At 37.1% G+C, this 22,676-nt stretch overlaps 1 protein-coding gene across 4 annotated transcripts in view; it reads left to right on the forward strand.

Moving 5' to 3' along the window:
* The window catches only part of LOC126281172 (unconventional myosin-IXAa-like), a 312,562-nt gene that overhangs the window by 178,314 nt on the left and 111,572 nt on the right, over positions 1-22,676 (forward strand). For 3 of the 4 annotated variants that reach the window (XM_049979854.1, XM_049979857.1, XM_049979858.1), the window contains 4 exons: positions 7,730-7,948; positions 13,581-13,729; positions 13,808-13,912; positions 14,499-14,629. In XM_049979854.1, coding sequence (XP_049835811.1) covers positions 7,730-7,948; positions 13,581-13,729; positions 13,808-13,912; positions 14,499-14,629 — 604 coding nt within the window. The remainder of the gene's footprint in view (positions 1-7,729; positions 7,949-13,580; positions 13,730-13,807; positions 13,913-14,498; positions 14,630-22,676) is intronic. The other variant, XM_049979856.1, reaches the window with a different exon arrangement.

The following is a 22,676-nucleotide window of genomic DNA, read 5'->3' on the forward strand; positions in this document are numbered from 1 at the left end:
TTAGATTTAAGACATGTAAAGAAGGTTGACTACATGAAAGAGACCTGGGATACTGGCAGTTTCAGATGAATTGTTAATGGTTACACAGAGATTTTGAAACAGTTTTATAATTTTTAAAGACATTTCCAGGGGCAGACGTGTCTATATGAGGTGTAATCAAATTTTTTTGGAACTGGTGCTGCCCTCTGGAAATTAGGAGTAGTAGACCTTTGCACCGCTAGGTGGCGAGAGCAGATGACTTACTGCATGCCTAGTGATTTCCGTAATACTCTGTGTTTGGTGTGTGTCGGTTTTATGATGCATTCGTGAACATAATAGTGCGCGTTTATCAAATTCTGTGCAAATCTCGGGAAAAATTCTACGGAGACCCTTGCAGTGATTCAACTAGATTTACAGTTATGACCCAGACACAAAGCAACAATCGTCCCAGTGGAAGAGCCTGTGCTCTACAAGACCCAAAAAAGCGAGACAGGTGAAGAGCAAAGTGAAGAGCATGATCATCATTTTCTTTGATACCATGGGAGCTGTGCACAAAGAATTCATCCCACCCAACCAAGCAGTGAATTTTGTCTACTACTGTGACGTTTTGCTATGGCTCCGTGAAAACATGAGGAGGCGATGGCCCAAACTTTGGCATCAAGGGAACTGACTGCTTCATCACGACAATGTGTCTTGTCGTACATCCTTGCTATCCAGGACCTTTTTGGCAAAAAACAACTTGGCGGTTGTACCCCAACCACCGTACTCGCCAGATTTACCACCTTGCGAATTCGTGCTATTCCCAAAACTGAAACTCAAGTTGAAAGGCTGTCAGTTTGACACTCTAGAGAGGGTTCAAGAAGCATTGCTGGCAGTGAGAAACACCCTCAGAGAAAATGACTTCTAGAAAACGTTTGACCAGTGGCAGAAGTGCTGGGACTGGTGTGTATGTGCAGATGGGAACTACTTCATGGGTAATGGTGACTATTAGTCCAAAAGTAAGGTTTTCAACAGATCACAGCACTAGTCCTGAAAATTGTGGATAGCACCTCTTAATGTACAGACTATAATTTACTGGTTATGAATTTCAGATTACAACTGAAGAAATTCCAGAAGAGCAGGAAATTCAGGAAATAGGAACTATATGGATTGAAGGCACTGCAGGTTGTTGAGAGTTTCAGAGAGAGCTTTAGGCAACAATTGACTGAAGCAGGGGAAAGGAGTACAGTATAAGATTGATGGGTGTCACTGAGAGATGAAATAGTGAAGGCAGCAGAGGATCAAATAGATAAAAAGACAAGGCCCAGAAGAAATTGTTGGATATCATAGGTGATAATGAATTTGATTAGTGGACTGAGAAAAAAAAAATGCAGCAAATGAAGTGGACAAAAGGAAATACAGAAGTCCAAAAAATTAGATTGACAGTAAGTGCAAAATGACTTGGCAGGAATGCTAGGGAACAATACAAGGCTATTGAAGCATGCATTACTGGGGGCAAGATAGATGATGATTTGGAAAATAAGAGATCTTAGGAGAAAAGAGAATCAGATGTATCAAGAGCTCAAATGACTAGCCAGTACTAACAAAAGAAGGTAAAGCTGAAACTCGAAGGAATATGTAGTTTGTCTGTATAGGGAAACAAACTAAGAACAGTAGTATAGAAAAAGAGGAGGAAACAGGTGAACGTGAGATGGGAGGAAATATGATACTAAGAGAAAAACTTGGCAGAACACTGAAAGAACTAAGCGGAAACAAAGCCCTTTAAATAGACAGTATTCCTTTAGAATTACTGAGATCCTTGAGAAAGCTAGCCATGACAGAAGTGTTCCTCCTGGTGTACAAGAATATGAGAGTGAGGAAATGCCCTCAGATTTAAGAAAGAATGTAATAATTTCTGTTCCAAAGAAGATAGGTGCTGACAGATATGAATACTAACGAACCATCAAAGAAGTGGTGAGGTTGAGGTTGGTATTTAAATGCAGCTGACCTTGAACCTTCAAGAGCAGCCACTGTTCATTTCACATTTTGGTCTGGTTTTGAGCCTCGGTTGTAGAAGATATTGTTCTATAGTAGTACTGCAAGCTTGGTGAACTTTTAAGCAGTGCATTAACATCAAACCCTTCATTAAATTAAAGAAATTGCCAGCAGGATGTTTTCATTTTTTAAACAAGTTGTTTTATACTAATTCTGTCACTTGTGAAAGTTTTTGAATGGCAAAAAGGTTTTCAGAAGCAAGTAAAAATCATGACGAATGGGTGCCCAAGGGTCAAACCGTTAATCAGAAATACTACAGAGATGCCCTAATCAAGCTAAGGGAAAGAATTAGGCAGAAACGATCAGATTTGTAGAAAAACAATGCGTAGATTGTGCATCAGGACAACACTAGTCCACAGTGTCGTATCTGTGAAACAGTTTTTAGTGGACAAGCTCATTCCTATGCTTGAACATCCTCCATATTCATCAAATCTATCTCCCTATGATTTTTATCTGTTCCCGAAAATGAATTAAAAGTCTGTTGGAGAGGTAAAAGCAGAAACAGCAGAATTGTTGAAGGTGACAGTGGATGACCTACAACATTGCTTTGAACAATGGAAGAAACACCTGCAGTAGTGTATATAGATAGAGGAGGGGAGTATCTTGAAGGGATAAGAGTTAGTTGTAACTTTGTTTGCAGTGTGCCACAATTCTGACACCAGTCCCATTATTGACTTGGAACACCTTGTATGCTTGCATATACATAGTGCCTATTACTTCTCTTGGCCTTGTGCTTTGCACTGTGCTCTTGATGTGTGTTGAATTTTATATGTTAACCTACATGTGTTTTACCTGAAGATGTATATATCTTTCATGTTGTGGAGTATACATCTTTATAGTGCTTTTATCTATATCACAGCCAGTTTTTTTTTTAGTTATTTCATTCTCAGGAATTTTCCTTTGGCGCATGTATCTTTTTTACCGTCTTAACACAACTCAGTATAAAATGTATTGCACTTGCGACTTTCAGTTAATGGTGACAGTCATGAGCAGATTTGTGTAGACCTGCATTTCAGAATTGTGTATCTTTTAAGGAACTAAATCAGTTGGAAGATTGCTGAAATACTTGTATTGTGAAGTTAGGAGTAACTGGTAAAACAAATTAACGAGTAACTGTCCAATGTGGAGAGAGTAATGTGAAACTTGGAAGTAAAACGAACGATATAGGTGAGAATCAGATTCTCCAGAGAAAAATAAAGATGATATGCAATATATTTTTTTAGCTAAATTGATTGTGAGTTAGTTAATTAGGGTCCATGTGTGGCTTGGAACACTGTGGCTGCAGCAGATGTGCTTCTTAATGTGCCAAACTGAGCACAGTTTCATTATTGTCTAATGCCCCTACCTGTGCTAAATAGCCCATGTTTGGGATTTTACCTGTGCCAAGGTTACATGAGCAACTGGCCTCACATTGTGCTGAGCATTTGTGGAGTGGTTTCTCTGATGTCTCCTCCTGTCACTCTGTGATTTGTCATTGTTAAGATAGCATTATTGTAGATGTAAAAACTATTTTCTGACTTTGTACCTTCTCTGTGAATGTGCCTTTGTTCAACATGGTTGCTATTGAATTTGGAGTGATTAATTTAAGTGCTGGCTGATCCCTACCTGCTGCCACCCTGTTCCCCCTGGAAGGAAATATGTGCACCCTGACTGTTCGCATGTAGTGATACTCACTTGAAAGAGTCTAAACGCTTTATAATTGTATGTAATCATGTAACTATTGGGGGAGTGGGATACAAGCCTGGTTCATCCCTGGGCGGATTTGATATGGGGCCATTGCACCTGCCCAAATTTCGGACGTGGTATGCTAATATATGCGGCTGTATGGGTGGATTATGGTTGTTACAATTCAGCAGAGATGTAAATATTGCTTCCCCTTCAGCAGTTCATGATTCAATTTTGGTGACCCATTTGAAAGTTACTATCACTTTTGGATACTTCAGATTCAGAAGAACTATCAATTACATCTCTTGTTGAAACATAAGACTTTAGTTTTACAGCTGCTGATGTAGACAGCTTAGGGTTGTTGATTTCAGAATCTGTGGAGGGGTTCTTTTTCACATGGACAACGAATAAATCATCCTCACTGGCCCTCTTTGTGATCATCTCTATGGTCTTCTTCCTCAGTTTAATGATAACAGTTTGTCATTTTCTTTGTAGAATAGGTAATGAGAAAAGCATTGTGATGCCACTACTAATGAGCAGCAAGAAATAAAGCAAAATTGAATGCAGTTTTTATATCTACAATAATGCCATCTTAACAGTGAGAAAAGCACTGTTATGCCACTATTAATGAACAGTAAGACGTAAAGCAAAATTGAATGCACTAAAATGAATCCACAACAGACAAAGTAAGCGAAAGCAACTTCAGGACCAAAACTGTGAAAAGCTACCGAGAGATATGGGGTGCGTATTCTGCTGTACGCTTACCTGTCAACAGCAATCAAGTACCTGAGTGACGGTGCAACTGTATTTTTCGTGAGAGCATAGGAGTCAGCAAGGAAGCTCAAGTTAACTTATCCGTACCCCTGCAAGAAACTCAGAGGCCACACTTAGTCATTAACAGAGTCTGGGGAGCTGCAGCAGAATGTGGTGATTTAATGCAACAGCTGTCAAAGGTGAATTGATAGTTTAGGAATAACTATTATCATTGTTTCTATCTCATTACTAAATATGAGGGGTATTTGTTCCTATTGCTGTGAAATTGGTAAAAAGTATTAGTACAATTTGCAGATATTCGAGCAATATAAAAAACTTTCAGTCGTAGACATACTTGGTGTTACGAGTAGAAATAATGGTAGCTTAAAAAGATACATGATCTGCTTTGTTTCAGATATACATGGCAAGTGAAACTGGTTTAATTTTGGTTTAATTATCATGTTGATTTATTTATTTTCTTTCTTACATTTTCCGCTCTCTGTATTGATATTACTTTGAAAGTTGCAGGAGACAGTGTGGATGTTCGTGTAAGCCATGTTTAGGTTTCAGCATATGAAGAAGTTAAGAGTTTTTTTTTTCTTCTTCTTCTAAACCTTACACTTAATTCATAAGCAGTAATTTTCAGTTTTTCAAATAAATTGAAACTTACTGTCTTATTATTTTGCTATTGTTGCATCTGTCAGTTCTAGTAACCTGTGTAAATCAGTAACTTTTCACCCAACAACTTATGAAACACTCATGAATTCATGCCTATTACAATGCAATTAGTAGTAATCAGTTGACTTGCAGATTGTTTGTTGGTGCTGCTGCTCCTGCTACTGTTATACAATCACCCATTTATGTTAGGACTTATTGTTTGCTTAAAAGTGCTAAAAATCAGTAGAGGTATATCATGTGGTTTTCTTTACCAGTGAACAATATATTTAACCACCTTTGACTTGTTTTCATAAGTCGATACATCTTAAATTCCATATTTTGTTGCCACAATTCACACATTTTGAAGCTTAATTTTAAAAAAAAATCAAGATTGTTTAAATATGCCTGCTTCACAAAGAAAAATCTTTCATGTGGGGTAAGCATTGTATACTCGCTTTTAATTTTAAAGTCTTCATTTCAGTTTTATAGTTTTTATTTTTGTTTTTCTTTTTTAATGACACAGTCCCTTCAAGTAAAAGGAACTGCAGTCCAAAGATTAATCATAAAATAAAGGGTAGTATTTGCTTGTGACAAGCAAATAATGTTGCGCAGTGTACTATTAATTGTTGGACTAGCAGGTCTCTTATGCTTGATGATTAATTATCTTCCAGGGCTATCAGTGAACTATTAATTTGTGGATTGCGTAAGTTTACAGTTGTTCAGATCATTTGAAACTTTTGTTTGATGTAGCCTTTTTTGCAATAATATGGTATGTACATAGGTGTGCTCGAGAAGGGGCATTGGCATAAATATTATTATTTTTGTAAACATAATTGGAAAAGCATTGATCTACAGACAATATTAAATAAAAATTAATACTCTTCATAAATCGTGTGTAACAATTTCTTGGCTGTGAACACAAACATAATTACCTACAACTACAGTGTGTGCTGCTGCAGTCTGTGTTATGTCATTTCTGTACTTACCTGTTTCAAGTCTTCATTACTGCTAGAATGGGCAGGAGAAGGATCTGAGATGTGACTGTACAAGAATAGTGTGTTGCCATGAGTGGGTAGGCTTATGAGTATTGCAGTAACATTTGAGGATTCATTGAATGAGGAGGTGGTGCTGATAGAATACAGACATATTACAATTTCACAATAACACTATTATTAGAATAAGGAAGAAAAATATTCCAGGGAAGATTTGAGACAGAAGATCATCTCTAATGTTGTTGACAGTTTTCAGGATGATGAAGTTCAACAACATATTTATATATCTGACATGAGGAAAAAGTACACTCAGCCATGATGAACTGGTGTCTTCTTTTAAAAGAAGTGACCACTTCAGATATAATAAATTGTTGCTGAGGGATTAGTATACAGTTTAAAGTACGCATTAGTTTCAAGATAGTGTTTAAGCTAACAAATTGTGGGTAAATTTGATCTATACTTTGAGTCAAGCAGACAGATCATACCATCATGCTGTCAAGCCAGTACACATAAGAAAATACAGTAAAATGGTTTTTTCCCTTGCAAATGTCTTTGTGGGACTTGAGGAATATTGTAATTTTTTTAAATAGTAGAAAAAATCTTACTACCATAATGACATGATCGGAGATATTGTGGATCAGAATGAACCTCTGTGGCCTCTTTGTGTTATAAATGATTGATGTGGTATAGAATTCTGAGACTGCTATCGTATCATTATCATACTATGTTAATGGGGTACAATTTGTATGAGATCAAATTAAGCAACATTAAAAACAACAATAAAAAATGTGTGCTGACAGTAGCAGATGTTTGCCATGGGATATCATAAAGCAGATCTTGATAGAAGCATAGCATAATATAATGAAACACACCAAAAAGACATAATGAAAGGATGGAAGAATAATCATGAAGTTAAAAGTAATGGTGAGCATTTTATTTTTTTTACTTATTGAGTTAACTTCTGGTGATTAGGCTACACAGATGACAGTTACTTAGATTCATAAACCAGTATCAATAGTGTGCATCTCTTGAAAGCATAATTTGTTAAACAAGGTCTGTTCATACCTTATAGTTATTTCCTCTTTTTAGTTCAGTTGGGTTAATTAGTGATTGCATGGTATTTACCGCATGGTATTTACCGTGTTGACCTACTTGGCATTTTGTTACTGAGCATTCATCTTGCCTGTGATTTACCATTAAATATCCAAGTACAGTATCAGCATATGCATGACAGTCACTGCCATTCCTGCCACCATCATGATCCACCCTTTCGTTGATGAAGACAGTGACACCCAGATTTTGTTTTTCTTTGCAAAACTTGCATGATTGTAATGCTTGAGGTGTGACTTCTGGCGCGCAAGGTGTGAATGGTGCTCCCTGCCGCCTCCCGCTACTGCCATCAGTTACATTATTTGTCAATCACACAACTATTTTAATCAAGCTATAGTGTCCTCATGAATAGCATTTAGAAATTTTTTTTACCAAGTTCATTTAAATATCAATACTGCTTTTGATCTTAAAGTTCTAATACTTTTTCTTTTCTCACAGGCAGACAGGAAAATAAAGAACAAGTTATTTATTACTAAACAGGTGTTATCATAAATACTACATTGCTTTTTTAATTAATTTTATTAATTAATTTTCTACAGTGTGCATGGAGGATGTACCTGGCACAGAGAACCCTTTGTCAACTTCGCAGTCAAGTTTCTGCAGCAATTGTAATACAAACAGCATGGCGCAGGTATCATGCAATGAAATGGTATCGACGATTGCGGAAGGGGACAGTAGCTTTCCAAGCGTGTGCGCGTGCAAATTCACTTCGTATTCGCCTTAGGGCAGAGAAAGAGGAAAGAGCTAGGCAAAGAGAGGTAGAGCATTTTTTTCACTGTTCAAAACAATGCTGGTTGTACTTTATTTTTGTTTATTGTATGTTATGTTGTTAGATGTGTATTTCATTACATGGCCTTCTGAGCATTAATTGTATTTCAATTTTTTGTGAATCTTCTATCATGACTATGATTGTTTTTGTATTTTAAAATAGAAAATGAAATTAATGCTTTGCCTTGATCACTTATTTTTAGTTTTATCTGCATTAAGACTTCTAAAATGAAAATTCTAAATGTAATTCTATAATTTTTAAAGAAAACTAGCACTGAATTGTAATGTAAAGAATATGAATGTGTAAAGGAAGGTAGAGATAGCTGATTTAGATTAAAAATACTGCACTGAAGACAGATAGCACAATAAAGAGCATCACGTAAATTATCAAGAAGTCACATTTGTTTACATGTTTACAAGTAATGGGGAAATTGTGATAAAAATGTCGCCACGAGATATTGCCAAAATTAAAGCTCCTGGAATGTGATCTGAGAAAAGTCATAACAGTTTGAATACAGTACCATTATGCTTTTATTTAATGATTATGCAGTTATTTGACCAAGAATACTTACATCACTGTAAAGAAAGAATATTCGATAAAAGTAGAGATATTTTCTTTGTCACACATGTTCCAACTGTAGGAAGAAAAGGACTCTTATTATTGATTGTAAGAAGTGTAATTAAGCTGTATTTACAGAGGGAGAAAATATAAAAATATAGGAAAAGGGTAGGAGAATAAATGTTTCTTAAAAAGAAATTGGCAGAAAGTCTAAAATGATACAGCTTTAATGGCTAGTGGAGAAATGCAAAGCTGTAAGAATATCCATGACCATGGGAAAGACTAATGCTGTGTAATGGAAAATTTAATAAACCTATGGAGAAAACAGGTTAGGTGGCAAGGCATTATCAAGTAAAGAAATGAAGGCTGAAAGGTGGAAGGAACTTATAGAAGGCTATACGAAAGACTCAAAGCTAAAGACGAAGGCTATACAAAGTGCTCAAACCTAAAGACGATATATGAAAAAGGAAAAGGAAGTCAATGAGATGGGAGTTCATGATACTGCGGCTAGAATTTGACTGATCACTGAGAGAGCTAAGTTCAAACAAAGAAGAATTGTTAAGAACTTTTAGACAACCAACCAGGATAAAACTATTGCACCTGATATGAAAAATACCCTCAGATTTTCAGGTGAATGTAATAATTTCAGTTCCACAGAAGGGAGTTGCCGAAAAGTATGAATATTACCAAACCACCAGTTTAATAAGTCGTGGTTGCAAAATACTAACACAGATTATTTGGAGTGGAATGGAAAGACTAGTAGAAGCCATAGTTCGGCATCAAGAGGAATGTAGGGACATGCGAGCCAATACTGACCATGCAATTTGTTCATAGTAGACAGACTTAAGAAAAGCAAACCTATGCTTACTGTATTTGTAGATTTAGAGATGGCTTTTGACTATGTTGGCTAGGAGGATACATTCTTCAAAATTCTAATCATACCTGGGATAAAACACAGAGAGTGAAAGGATCTCTGTAACTTGTACAGGAAACAGAATTCCGTAAAATAATTTAACATCTAATATATCAAACAATGGAAACAGCAGGTAGTAATATCAACAATGTAGGAAAAGACAGATCGCTATTTACTGTACAAAAGACACGTCCAGTTGCAAAAAGGCATTTTTAAAAGATACTCACGGATAGCTTTCGACCACAGCCTTCATCAGTAAGGACACACACACACACACACACACACACACCTCAGGCACACAAGATTGGCAACTCTCAACTCTAGCATCTGCGGTCAAAATGTCGAGATTCTGAACCTGAGATTGAGATGCTGGAGTTGATTCTCACGTGTGCGTGAGGTGTGCTTGCTTGCTTTGTGTGCGTGTGTGTTTGTATTTACTTACTGACGAAGGCTGTGGCTGAAAGCTATATGCGAGTATCTTTTAATCATGTCTGTCTGCAACTTGACGTGTCTTGTTTACGGTAATAGCAATCTGTCTTTTTTTTACATTGTTAACATCTAATATAAATTTAACTGTTGGAAAATCTTCACTGAAGTGTTTATTTGTGATATAGCCTTACATGGAAGTGAAATGTGGATAGGCAAACAAGAATAGAACCTTCTGAAATGTTGTTTAGCAGAAGAACGCAGAAAATTAGATGGGTTGGTCATATAGCTACTAGTACTGAATCGAATTGGGGTGACTAGAGCATTATGGCATGAGTTGACCAAAAGGAGGTATTGACTGATAGGACACATTGTGAGGTACCAAGGAATAGTCAGTTTGGCAATGGAGGCAGGTGTATGAGAAAAAAAAAAAATAGGGAAACCAGTGATTTACCACAGTATACAGGCTCAACTGGATGTAGGTTACAGTAGTTACGTAGATATGAAGAGGCTTGCACTGGATAGATTAGCATTGAGAGCTGCATCAAACTATTCTTCAGATTGAAGGCCACAACAACCTTAGTATTTATTTTCATACATGCTTTTGGAGGGGAATTTTATTTACATAGTGGACGGGTATAAGACTGATATCACAGAAAGACAATTTCATTCATATGTTGGCAACAACACACAACTGAGTCAAGAACAAATTTCAGGTAAAATGACAAAAGACCTCTGTTGACAGGAATATGGTTAATGGCTCTGAACTGATGTGGCTGAAACTTTCAACTCAACTTACATGTTTGACAAACTTGGGAATCATATTTGCATCACTTTTACTTGGTCATCATCTTTTTTAATGATAAAGTGATTTCTAGGTTGACAGTAGTGTGTTGTAAAAGAGAAATTATGGAAAAATAATGATATGCTAAGGACATACATGTAAGAGGGAAGCTTTTGAATTTGATGAGAAGACACTAAATAAGACAGCTCATCCAACCTGATGGACCAAGCACAATGCATTATCTGTTATTTGGAAGGAACACTAATCAACTGGGAACAGTATCTGAGGGGGGAATTATATTACATGGAAGATCAAAAGAAAGTTTTTGATCTGAGCAGTATCACTGACAAACAAAAGAAAAGACTGTTCAGTATATAATGGTAGACATTGGCATAAAAGAATCAAAATCATGTTCTTTGGCTGCATTTTGTCCAGGTCACACAATAGGATCTAGAATTTATTTGTGTATAGAATAAGACACTGCTTTTGCGGGTTGCCTTACTGTTGTCTTGCATCAGGCAAAGTAGAGTGTATGCAATATAATTTGAGCTGTAGCTGCATAGATGGCTCGCAGGGAAGGTACCATAGTAATGGTGAGTGTTTCATTATGAAAAACTTCCCTGATGTAGGGGAAGTTGTGCATTTCTCATTTCCCTCTAATAACGTAAATTTAATAAAATTACATACAATCACATTTGCACTAATACGAAGTACTCTTTGTGCACCTGCTTTATGTGGACACTATGATGCCATACTATGCAAGACAGAGTACAAATAACAATACTGAAATGCTGTGGTTGACAACCAACAAGTAGCTTAGGCGATTACCCTTTGAAACAAAGTGACAGTCTGTCTCAGTGTGTAGGATGAGAATGTGTCTCCTGCACAGATACTCCTGTATGAGTTCTATGTTTGTTAATGTTGGGATGCTTCTAATTTCTTGCTGTAAGCCCTGCCTGTAGTTACGGCTGTAGTTGCCTTGTACTACAATTGTATTGTTGTGCCCCTGTTGTGTCCCATACTGTATCTGACTAGCCTATACATACAGTCCTATGTATTTAATTGTGCTTCCTGCAGCTGTTCCTGTGCATTTATCTTGCTGTAGCAGATTCTGTTTACCTTCCCCTTCCCCCAACCCCATTACTCAGAAAACATTTCTGTATTGTTTACTTTGATTTGCCGTCTTTTGTGATACAAAAATATGATCCATTTTCATTTGAATATGTGCTTAACACATGTATCATTTCTGTTATGACATCAACCTTGAGTATCGAATCAGGTTTAGTTTGTTCAGTCATATAATCTACGCACAAAGTGTGTTTTTCAACTAAGCACTGTTTTGAAGTAAAGATAAAACAAGTAGACTTTTCATAGCAACTTTATTTTTGTGTGAAAGCCTGTGTGTTAGTCTGCTGTTCTCCATCATTCCCTCCAATGTTCTGCATGTTGGCATTTGTTTGTGAGTGTTTGAAATGTTACCTCTTATTGAGAATCCTGATGACAGTGAAATATGTGCTGAGATTCATTTTCTTACAGCTGAAGGTGCAAAAGCAACTGAAATTCATTGTCAGATCACTGAAGTGGATGAAGAAAACATTATGAGCGATGATACTGAAATGGTGCATGATGAGAAACTCCCCCCCCCCCCTCCCCCCCCCCCCCCCATGTGGGTGACCTTCAGTCATTACCGACTATTTTGTACAGAAAGTTGACACGAAAATGTTGGAGAGAAAAGGTGCTTTGTGATTTTGATATTAAGTGATGAATTTCCTCACATGTTTAGAGGTCTACCTTGTGCAGTTGTTACCTTATCAGGCAGCATATATCTGCAAGGGTGATATTCAAAAGCTGGTTGTTTAATGTGTTAAGTGCCTTAATATTGGTGGGAGTTACGTAGAAATGTCAAGTAGAGTGCAGGCTTTCATGTAAAAATAAATCTGCTAAGAAAAATGTACCTGTTTAATTTTTTTACTTAAATAATACATTTTGTACTATTACATGGTATCACTTAAATCCTGTTTAAGTGAGTAGTCTATATTAATTCACTCCAGATATTATCTCTTATGTTTCATTATGGAATACGAGAGGGTACAAGATTTCCCATGATTTTATCAGTAATAATTCTGATCAAAGTTAGTGGACTCATCGGAAACTCCCGTACCGTAGTAATATGTAAATGAACAAACATGACGAATTTTGCTTTTTTTGATAAGTGGGACATACTCATCTTCTCAGTAATTTAAAGTTATTTGTATTTGAAATCAGTGTTTGGTGGATTACTTTCTATTGTTGTTCTATTTGTGTGTCTGAGGTATTTCTTTTGGACTTCATGGAGTGCCGAATGTTGTCAGGTTGCACCTGATATCATCACAAGTGCAGCAAACAAACCTCTGCACCGTCTGCTGTTCCAAGGAATATCTATGACCTGAATGTTTCACAGATAATAATGTCAATTACAGTGATGTTCATTTGATGACGTAAATGTTAGACCCAATACAAATCAGTCAGTGTATGTTAAGGGGAGATTAAATCAAGCATTTGTCTTCAAGTCATTGGACTGCTAATTTAAAAGAAGTACTAATTGATGAATAACTAAGGAGTATTTGTTGTCAGTTCATTAATTTTTACTGAAAACAGAAGTGACTGACAGCCACGGATTCGTACAAGTACACAAACAAATGTCGTAGTTTTCCAATCCCTATGCTGTGGCATCCAAATGACTTCAGTGAAGAAGTAACTGACAATCAAAGTATAAACCACACTACTATGTCCTGCGTATTTTGAATCCATTTTAATTTCTTCAGAAATTAGAGTTCCATGTGATATGGTGATTGATCTTTTATTTTATAGTGAAATTTTCTGTTACATATTCACAAAAGAACTACGGTAAAGCTGTAGATATAACTTCGTTCTAGTAACCATAAATTTTACGGTATGTAGGAAAGTCGTGGACAGGCAGCTGCAGCAATAGCCACATCTGATGCCCATTCTACACAAAGTACAGATGAAGCTTTCCTTTCAAAAGAATCAAGCCAGGAAGAATTGGATGAGCGGCTTTCATGCGATAAGGAAGCTGTTGATTCAGAAGGGTAAGCTGAAGTTTACTCCTAAGGGAAGGTATATGTTCGTAATTATATATCTCATTGTCAAATGTCATATTGTTTTAGAAGCAGTGGTATTCAAGAAGATAGTGAAAGTGAACCGAATGTCTTCCATCCTTCTAGTATCACTACACCATCGCAGCACGACAGCTCGGCCAAATCACAGCATAGGTAAAAACATCACTTACCTCATGTTAATGAGTCAAAAAATGGAAGCTACTGGAGGCATTTAGTGTATTTTAGCTTTTTTCCCTTCTTTTCTAATCTGTTCATAGAAGTAAGCTGTGCATAGTCTTACTCATTTTAATAATATTCATGATGTTTTCTTATTAAATTACCTAATAACAAATGCAATCTTCAGAGAAAATCAGAAGTGCACATATAATAAAAAATAATTGTAAATATGATATTGTTTAAATCAGAATGACAGTTCATTGAATAAAATAAGAGCTCAAATTTTTTTAAAATTAATTATTGATGTAGTAGTGGGCTTCATCAGTAATTTTAAATTTAGTCTCTTTCTTTTGGTGATCATGATGTTAGAAAGTCATATGTGAACAGTTTTCCAAATAATTCCTAAATATAATGTTTTATTTGCCTCAGAAGCAGAGAAAATGTCTTTGTAAAAGTATGTGTACATAATTGGAAAATCATGAATTACTGTGAAATTGCACCACAGACTCAGTCATTGGTTACTGTCTAAATTTTTAAACAAAACTTAAACCACTGTCATAATACAGACAAAGAACTCTTGCAGGCAGGGGGAAAGCAAGAAGACATCCATTGGTCTTGATGTGATACATCTGAAAAAGAAAATTTCTTTCAAACGAAACAAGGGACCAAAGACTGAAGCAGCTCAGAATGTACTTCAGGATGATAAAACTACAGGTGTGTGAAACGTCTCTCTTATTATTTGTGCTTATGTTTGAACTGTTTCCTTGTTTCTCATGAAACTGTTAGTTTAGAACTACGGTATGAAATAGGATTGATTGCTACTTACCACATAGAAGAGGCAGTGTAAAGCAGACAGGCACATAGTGTGTGGCCATAGAGTCGTCTCTGTGGGGTGAATAGCAGTGTATCCTGTTTCAGTTTGCCAGTTGGTTAGTTAGTTACATGTTCTGTAGATCATTTGAACACTTCTTTTATCAAAGTGACGTGGAACAACTCAATTTACAAGATACAGGGTGTTTAAAAAATGACCGGTATATTTGAAACGGCAATACAAACTAAACGAGCAGCGATAGAAATACACCGTTTGTTGCAATATGCTTGGGACAACATTACATTTTCAGGCAGACAAACTTTCGAAATTACAGTAGTTACAATTGTCAACAACAGATGGCGCTGCGGTCTGGGAAACTCTATAGTACGATATTTTCCACATATCCACCATGTGTAACAATAATATGGCGTAGTCTCTGAATGAAATTTCCCGAAACCTTTGACAACGTGTCTGGCGGGAATGGCTTCACATTCAGATGAGATGTACTGCTTCAGCTGTTCAATTGTTTCTGGATTCTGGCGGTACACCTGGTCTTTCAAGTGTCCCCACAGAAAGAAGTCACAGGGTTTCATGTCTGGTGAATAGGGAGGCCAATCCACGCCGCCTCCTGTATGTTTCGGATAGCCCAAAGCAATCACACAATCATCGAAACATTCATTCAGGAAATTAAGGATGTCGGCCGTACGATGTGGCCGGGCACCATCTTGCATAAACCACGAGGTGTTCGCAGTGTCGTCTAAGGCAGTTTGTACCGCCACAAATTCACGAAGAATGTCCAGATAGCGTGATGCAGTAATCGTTTCGGATCTGAAAAATGGGCCAATGATTCCTTTGGAAGAAATGGCGGCCCAGACCAGTACTTTTTGAGGATGCAGGGACGATGGGACTGCAACATGGGGCTTTTCGGTTCCCCATATGCGCCAGTTCTGTTTATTGACGAAGCCGTCCAGGTAAAAATAAGCTTCGTCAGTAAACCAAATGCTGCCCACATGCATATCGCCGTCATCAATCCTGTGCACTATATCGTTAGCAAATGTCTCTCGTGCAGCAATGGTAGCGGAGCTGAGGGGTTGCCGCGTTTGAATTTTGTATGGGTAGAGGTGTAAACTCTGGCGCATGAGACGATACGTGGACGTTGGCATCATTTGGACCGCAGCTGCAACACGGCGAACGGAAACCCGAGGCCGCTGTTGGATCACCTGCTGCACTAGCTGCGCGTTGCCCTCTGTGGTTGCCGTACGCGGTCGCCCTACCTTTCCAGCACGTTCATCCGTCACGTTCCCAGTCCGTAGAAATTTTTCAAACAGATCCTTTATTGTATCGCTTTTCGGTCCTTTGGTTACATTAAACCTCCATTGAAAACTTCGTCTTGTTGCGACAACACTGTGTTCTAGGTGGTGGAATTCCAACACCAGAAAAATCCTCCGTTCTAAGGAATAAACCATGTTGTCCACAGCACACTTGCACGTTGTGAACAGCATATGCTTACAGCAGAAAGACGACGTACAGAATGGCGCACCCACAGACTGCGTTGTCTTCTATATCTTTCACATCACTTGCAGTGCCATCTGTTGTTAAAAATTGTAACTACTGTAATTTCGAAAGTTTGTCCGCCTGAAAATGTACTGTTGTCCCAAGCATATTGCAACAAACGGTGTATTTCTATCGCTGCTCCTTTAGTTTTTATTGCCGTTTCAAATATACCGGTCATTTTCGAAACACCTTGTATGTGTACATGATTAGCGTTAACATTAATGAACACATTATTATTTGTAGTCCTACTCATGCAGCTACACTTTATATAAAAATAGTGGCCTCAGGTTTGTAAGTAGAAATTTATCAGTTTAATAGAAGTTTTCCAGGAGAAATGATTTTAAATTAGATTTAAAAGTTGCTTCCCTATCTGTCAGACATTTTATGTTATCAGGCAATTGATCAAAAATTTTTGTTGCTTCATATTAAACACCTTTTTGAGCCACTGACAGCTTTAACAATGGGTAATAAAGTTCATTTTTCTCTCTATTGTTGTAGGTATGGACATTACTGTTCTTCTCAAATTTTGGTGGATTATTTGTGGCAAATTTTATTTGCAAATATGTGTATTGTGATGGATGGTGCAGTTAAAATTGCCTTGCTCCTTTAGTAGTTACCTACGTATTGTCTGTGGATGAATAGTGCTTGCTTTTGTGCAATCAATACTTCCTTTGTAAGTGATGAGTTAATGCAGAAAATTATCCCATATTGACATTATTGAGTGGAAATATCCAAAATATCTCAGGAAGTCAATGCATTTGTTTCTAAGATTAGCAATTATATGAGGAGCAAAAGTAGCAGAACTTAAAGTTTTGAGAAGCTGAATAATATGATTCTTCCAGTTCAAGTTTTCAATATGTGCACCCAAAAGTTTGGAATATTTTACCCTATTTACTGACTCCTACTCATGTGCTCTGTCAGTTTCTGACAGGTAGCTCAATAATGCATCAAGTTTTCTCATAAATAGCTGAAAGTTTTCTAGAGGGTATCTGTAGCCTACTATGATTATCAGGGAAATATGCTGCTAGGGGTAAGATAGATACTGCCTACAGGAAAATTAAAGAGATCTTTGGAGAGAAGAGAACCACGTGTATGAATATCAAGAGCTCAGATGGCAGCCCAGTTCTAAGCAAAGAAGGGAAGGCAGAAAGGTGGAAGGAGTATATAGAAGGCCTATACAAGGGCGATGTACTTGAGGACAATATTATGGAAATAGAAGAGGATGTAGATGAAGACGAAATGGGAGATACGATACTGCGTGAAGAGTTTGACAGAGCACTGAAAGACCTGAGTTGAAACAAGGCCACCGGAGTAGACAACATTCCATTAGAACTACTGACGGCCTTGGGAGAGCCAGTCATGACAAAACTCTACCAGCTGGTGAGCAAGATGTATGAGACAGGCGAAATACCCTCAGACTTCAAGAAGAATATAATAATTCCAATCCCAAAGAAAGCAGGTGCTGACAGATGTGAAAATTACCGAACTATCAGTTTAATAAGCCACGGCTGCAAAATACTAACGCGAATTCTTTACAGACGAATGGAAAAACTGGTAGATGCAGACCTCGGGGAGGATCAGTTTGGATTCCGTCGAAATGTTGGAACACGTGAGGCAATACTGACCTTACGACTTATCTTAGAAGAAAGATTAAGAAAAGGCAAACCTACGTTTCTAGCATTTGTAGACTTAGAGAAAGCTTTTGACAATGTTGACTGGAATACTCTTTTTTCAAATTCTAAAGGTGGCAGGGGTAAAATACAGGGAGCGAAAGGCTATTTATAATTTGTACAGAAACCAGATGGCAGTAATAAGAGTCGAGGGGCATGAAAGGGAAGCAGTGGTTGGGAAAGGAGTGAGACAGGGTTGTAGCCTCTCCCCGATGTTATTCAATCTGTATATTGAGCAAGCAGTAAAGGAAACAAAAGAAAAATTCGGAGTAGGTATTAAAATTCATGGAGACGAAGTAAAAACTTTGAGGTTCGCCGATGACATTGTAATTCTGTCAGAGACGGCAAAGGACTTGGAAGAGCAGTTGAACGGAATGGACAGTGTCTTGAAAGGAGGATATAAGATGAACATTAACAAAAGCAAAACGAGGATAATGGAATGTAGTCAAATTAAATCGGGTGATGCTAAGGGAATTAGATTAGGAAATGAGACACGTAAAGTAGTAAAGGAGTTTTGCTATTTAGGAAGTAAAATAACTGATGATGGTCGAAGTAGAGAGGATATAAAATGTAGACTGGCAATGGCAAGGAAAGCGTTTCTGAAGAAGAGAAATTTGTTAACATCGAATATAGATTTATGTATCAGGAAGTCGTTTCTGAAAGTATTTGTTTGGAGTGTAGCCATGTATGGAAGTGAAACATGGACGATAACTAGTTTGGACAAGAAGAGAATTGAAGCTTTCGAAATGTGGTGCTACAGAAGAATACTGAAGATAAGGTGGATAGATCACGTAACTAATGAGGAGGTATTGAATAGGATTGGGGAGAAGAGAAGTTTGTGGCACAACTTGACTAGAAGAAGGGATCGGTTGGTAGGACATGTTTTGAGGCATCAAGGGATCACAAATTTAGCATTGGAGGGCAGCGTGGAGGGTAAAAATCGTAGAGGGAGTCCGAGAGATGAGTACACTAAGCAGATTCAGAAGGATGTAGGTTGCAGTAGGTACTGGGAGATGAAGCAGCTTGCACAGGATAGAGTATCATGGAGAGCTGCATCAAACCAGTCTCAGGACTGAAGACAACAACAACATGCTGCAGCAACTACTCACAATCACGTTTCTAGGTTCTAATCAACACAAAAACTGTATATTTCAATATTTTCGATTTTTTGCCCATTTTTTTCATTGGTTGCAACTCCTCCTTTTTTCACATTAACTCTACACAAAAATGATGAAAGTCTGTAATCACTGATATTTAACTTCTCCATCCCTGTGGTTACATGGTGTTTGGAGAAGCACAGAACATTGTACCATCTTCAATGCATACATTAAGCTCATGTATCTTTGTTTTCAATCCTCTGCTGTTTATTGAAACAAATTAATTATATTTTTCTGGAAACTTTTACACATATTATGGTCTTTTACTGCTCTAATTTCTTTCAGTACTATTTGTTTATAACTTGACTCCAAGCTAAAAAAAATTGCCCCTTTGATTCCAGTAATCACAGGGACTTTGTGTAGTGTGCTTGTGCCCCCCCCCCCCCCCCCCATCCCCTAAACTTTGCAAGGTGCTCACCTGGTCATTAGTTTTTTTCTTACTCAGGTGCAGGCTGTGTTAATTTATCCCAATCGCAGCAAGAGGCACGGCACAGATATGAGACTTTGTTTCAGTCAAAAGCAATTCACTCAGATCTTTGTTCAAGCAACTAAAAGCTGTGTTGGACAAGGGCTGTTCATGTCACTGCCAAACCTCAACAAATCCCACATGAGTCTGTTTTCCTCCAGATCACCTTTAATCTGTATTCTAAGTTGCTAGTCTGGCTGTTCACGCTCTTCCTCCTGTAAGTACCTTACCCTCACCATCAAAACCTCTGCTCAAGGCCCCTGTTCTCTTGTCACCAGGCTAAGCTTTTCGGTAAATTTCATTATGCTTGTGATCTGGTGTTCAACGCCTAGCTTTTCCTTTAGCAATTGGCCTATATCTGTCCTGTGACTGCAAGACTCTTTCTTTCTATGTGACTTTTCTATTGACCTAGCTTTAATGTCATTTCTACAATTCTGCTGCACCCTCTTAAGCTCAGAAACTAGTTGACACTCTTCCCATACTCCAGGAAACAAGTCAAACTGATTGTTAACTGGAATTTGAAATGTGATTTCTGAGATTTTCTCCTTTTATATATTGCTTGTCACCTCCCAGCTCCCAATGTCTCTTTTCCCCTTCAACATACCTAAATTCAAAATACGCCATGTACAGTTCTGCATGGAGGGAACAAATCTTTCTCCCCTGTTCCATGATTTCTTGTCTCTGCTATTCATCTGACACTTTCTTAGCTTCTCTGCTACATTCTCCCCATTGAAGCACTAACCCACAGTCCTGACATGTTTCTGCCGTACCAATTAACCTAGATCCACATTTGCCACACATGACGCTACTCTTAAACTAAACTAATAAGCTCAATAACAAACTTAAACTGTAAAAAAATTAATAATAATCAGTAAGAACATGTCTCTTGGTGAGTTGTGCAGCCAACTTCCAGGTGCCAGGCAGACATAGAATAACGAGTGAAGTTCGTTGAAAGTAGGTATTACTAGAAATGCAGTGAATGAAAACTATAAAAGCACAATATTTTATAACAACACTCTTAAACAAATGCTAACAGGAAATTATGTAAAGTACTGTAATGGATCTGAGACCACGTAACGATTATATGGCAAGCAGAAGTTAACCCTGGCTTGAAAACACAGTGCCAATTTTCACTTAACTAGGTTTTAAATAACAGAAGACATGACACAATTGAAAACTCTAAAAAACATGATATTTATAAGAACAATGCGAAACAGACACAATCTGGAAATTATGGAGAGTATCACACTGTATTTAAAACAGCTTGAAATGCTGCACCACTTTTGTCTTACTGTTGTTATTTCTTCCCAGATTTTCTGTTGGTTAATTGTTAGTGTTAATTGTACTACAGAAAGGAAAGAGGTGCTCAGAAGTATGTATTATTGGACACCAAATGTGTACTTCTGCCCTAACAAATGAAAAGACTGTTTCAAGAATATTCATCTTATCTATTGTGTGCCTTTCCTCAGATAGTTGTTACTGTTGTTTGTCTGTTGGTCTTCTGATGTATACAGTAAAGGAGATTTTTTTGTAATTGTAGGGATTGTTTAGACTACATCACTTTAACATAGCAACATGCTGTGGATGTTCCCCCTGTACATGCACCCTAATTCCCAAACAAGTAAAATTGTAAATTTATGGCTTCGGAAAGCCTTGTGCTTCAGTTTAAATGTTTCGTATAAGTAAGTTGGTATTACTATTGGTATCTTAAATTTTTTTCCTGTATTAGTGAAACTGTTGCTGAAGTGGAATTCTGAGTTAACTCTATTTCAGCTTTGATGTATTGGTGTTTGTACATTCCCTACATTTTTTAAATATTTTGATCTAGTTTTTGTTCATATATTTTTGCATCTTTAACGTGTCAACATAGGTTAATCATACAAAATAATTGACTATATAAGCAAATACAATGAATGTATCTACAACTTGATCATTTTCCCTATTGTTGTTTTTACTTACTTCAGAATATAGTTAAACAGGCATAAATGTAGTATTATTATATTATGTCCTTGTGTTTTTCAGGTATTTGTGATCGTATATTCTGATATGTGTATACTAGGTAGTTTTTAATTAAAAATATTATTTTTATTTGCAAAATTAATTAAAAATTGTGGTATCCTTTTCAATTAAATGTTCCTATTGTTGTACACAGAGAAAAAATACTTTGTTTGTTAAGGGTTTAATGTCTTCTTGACAGTTTACAATTGGAAATGAAGCTTTACCTAAGCATTTGTAAGAGTGTGAGAAGCAGTTGTTGATGATACAGTGAAACCTCTATATAACATTTTTCAAGGGACCACAAATTCTGAACACAGTATAGAGGAAAACACTATAAAGAGGAAGGCTTCCAAGTAATAATTGTAGGGCATTACTGAATATCGGGATACCACTAATCAGCTTTGACAAATGGTGCCACAGATGACATTTTAAATTTTCATAACACACTAATATGATACTCATTGCAAATTATCAATGTATCAAATGATTAGTGTTTCGTAATTAAAACATAGGGCCCAGTAGGTGATTTGGTGAAAGTAAATGGATCAGTTTGTACTGTAAAAAATTATAACAGATTCTTAAGATATGACATCATTGTCTAAAACTGACAGGTGGTATCCCGTTCTTCAGTTTACCTAATTGTAGAACATGATCCAAATTTTGTTGATGATGTACTGAACATAAGAATTAGTTACAAAAAAATTACTTTAATAATTAAATTATGAAACAGAACTTAAATTCGTGCAAAACTCTAGGAACCTATGCAATCTGAAAATCACATACCTATGATTTTTTAAAATATTCAAGCAAGCATGATTGTTTTCTATTTCTCCTAGACTCTATGGCAATCATTTCTTGCTCCAAATGAACAAGTTGGACTACTGTTCTGTCCTCAAGTCTATGGGCCATCATATATCTCCTGAATGTTTCAAAGGCTTCAGCTGCCTTAGTATATGAGGGTATAGGGTCATCTTCCTTGTCACTGTCGCTTTGACTACCGCTATTATTCTCCAAGCTTCTCTCTGCAGTCAGCTCCTCAATACTTTGTACGCTGTCATCCACAGACACAAAATCCTCAAAAGCGACTGAATCACTGCCTATTAAT

The sequence above is a fragment of the Schistocerca gregaria genome, chromosome 7 (genome assembly GCF_023897955.1).
Source record: "Schistocerca gregaria isolate iqSchGreg1 chromosome 7, iqSchGreg1.2, whole genome shotgun sequence".
NCBI classification, from domain to species: Eukaryota; Metazoa; Arthropoda; class Insecta; order Orthoptera; family Acrididae; genus Schistocerca; species Schistocerca gregaria.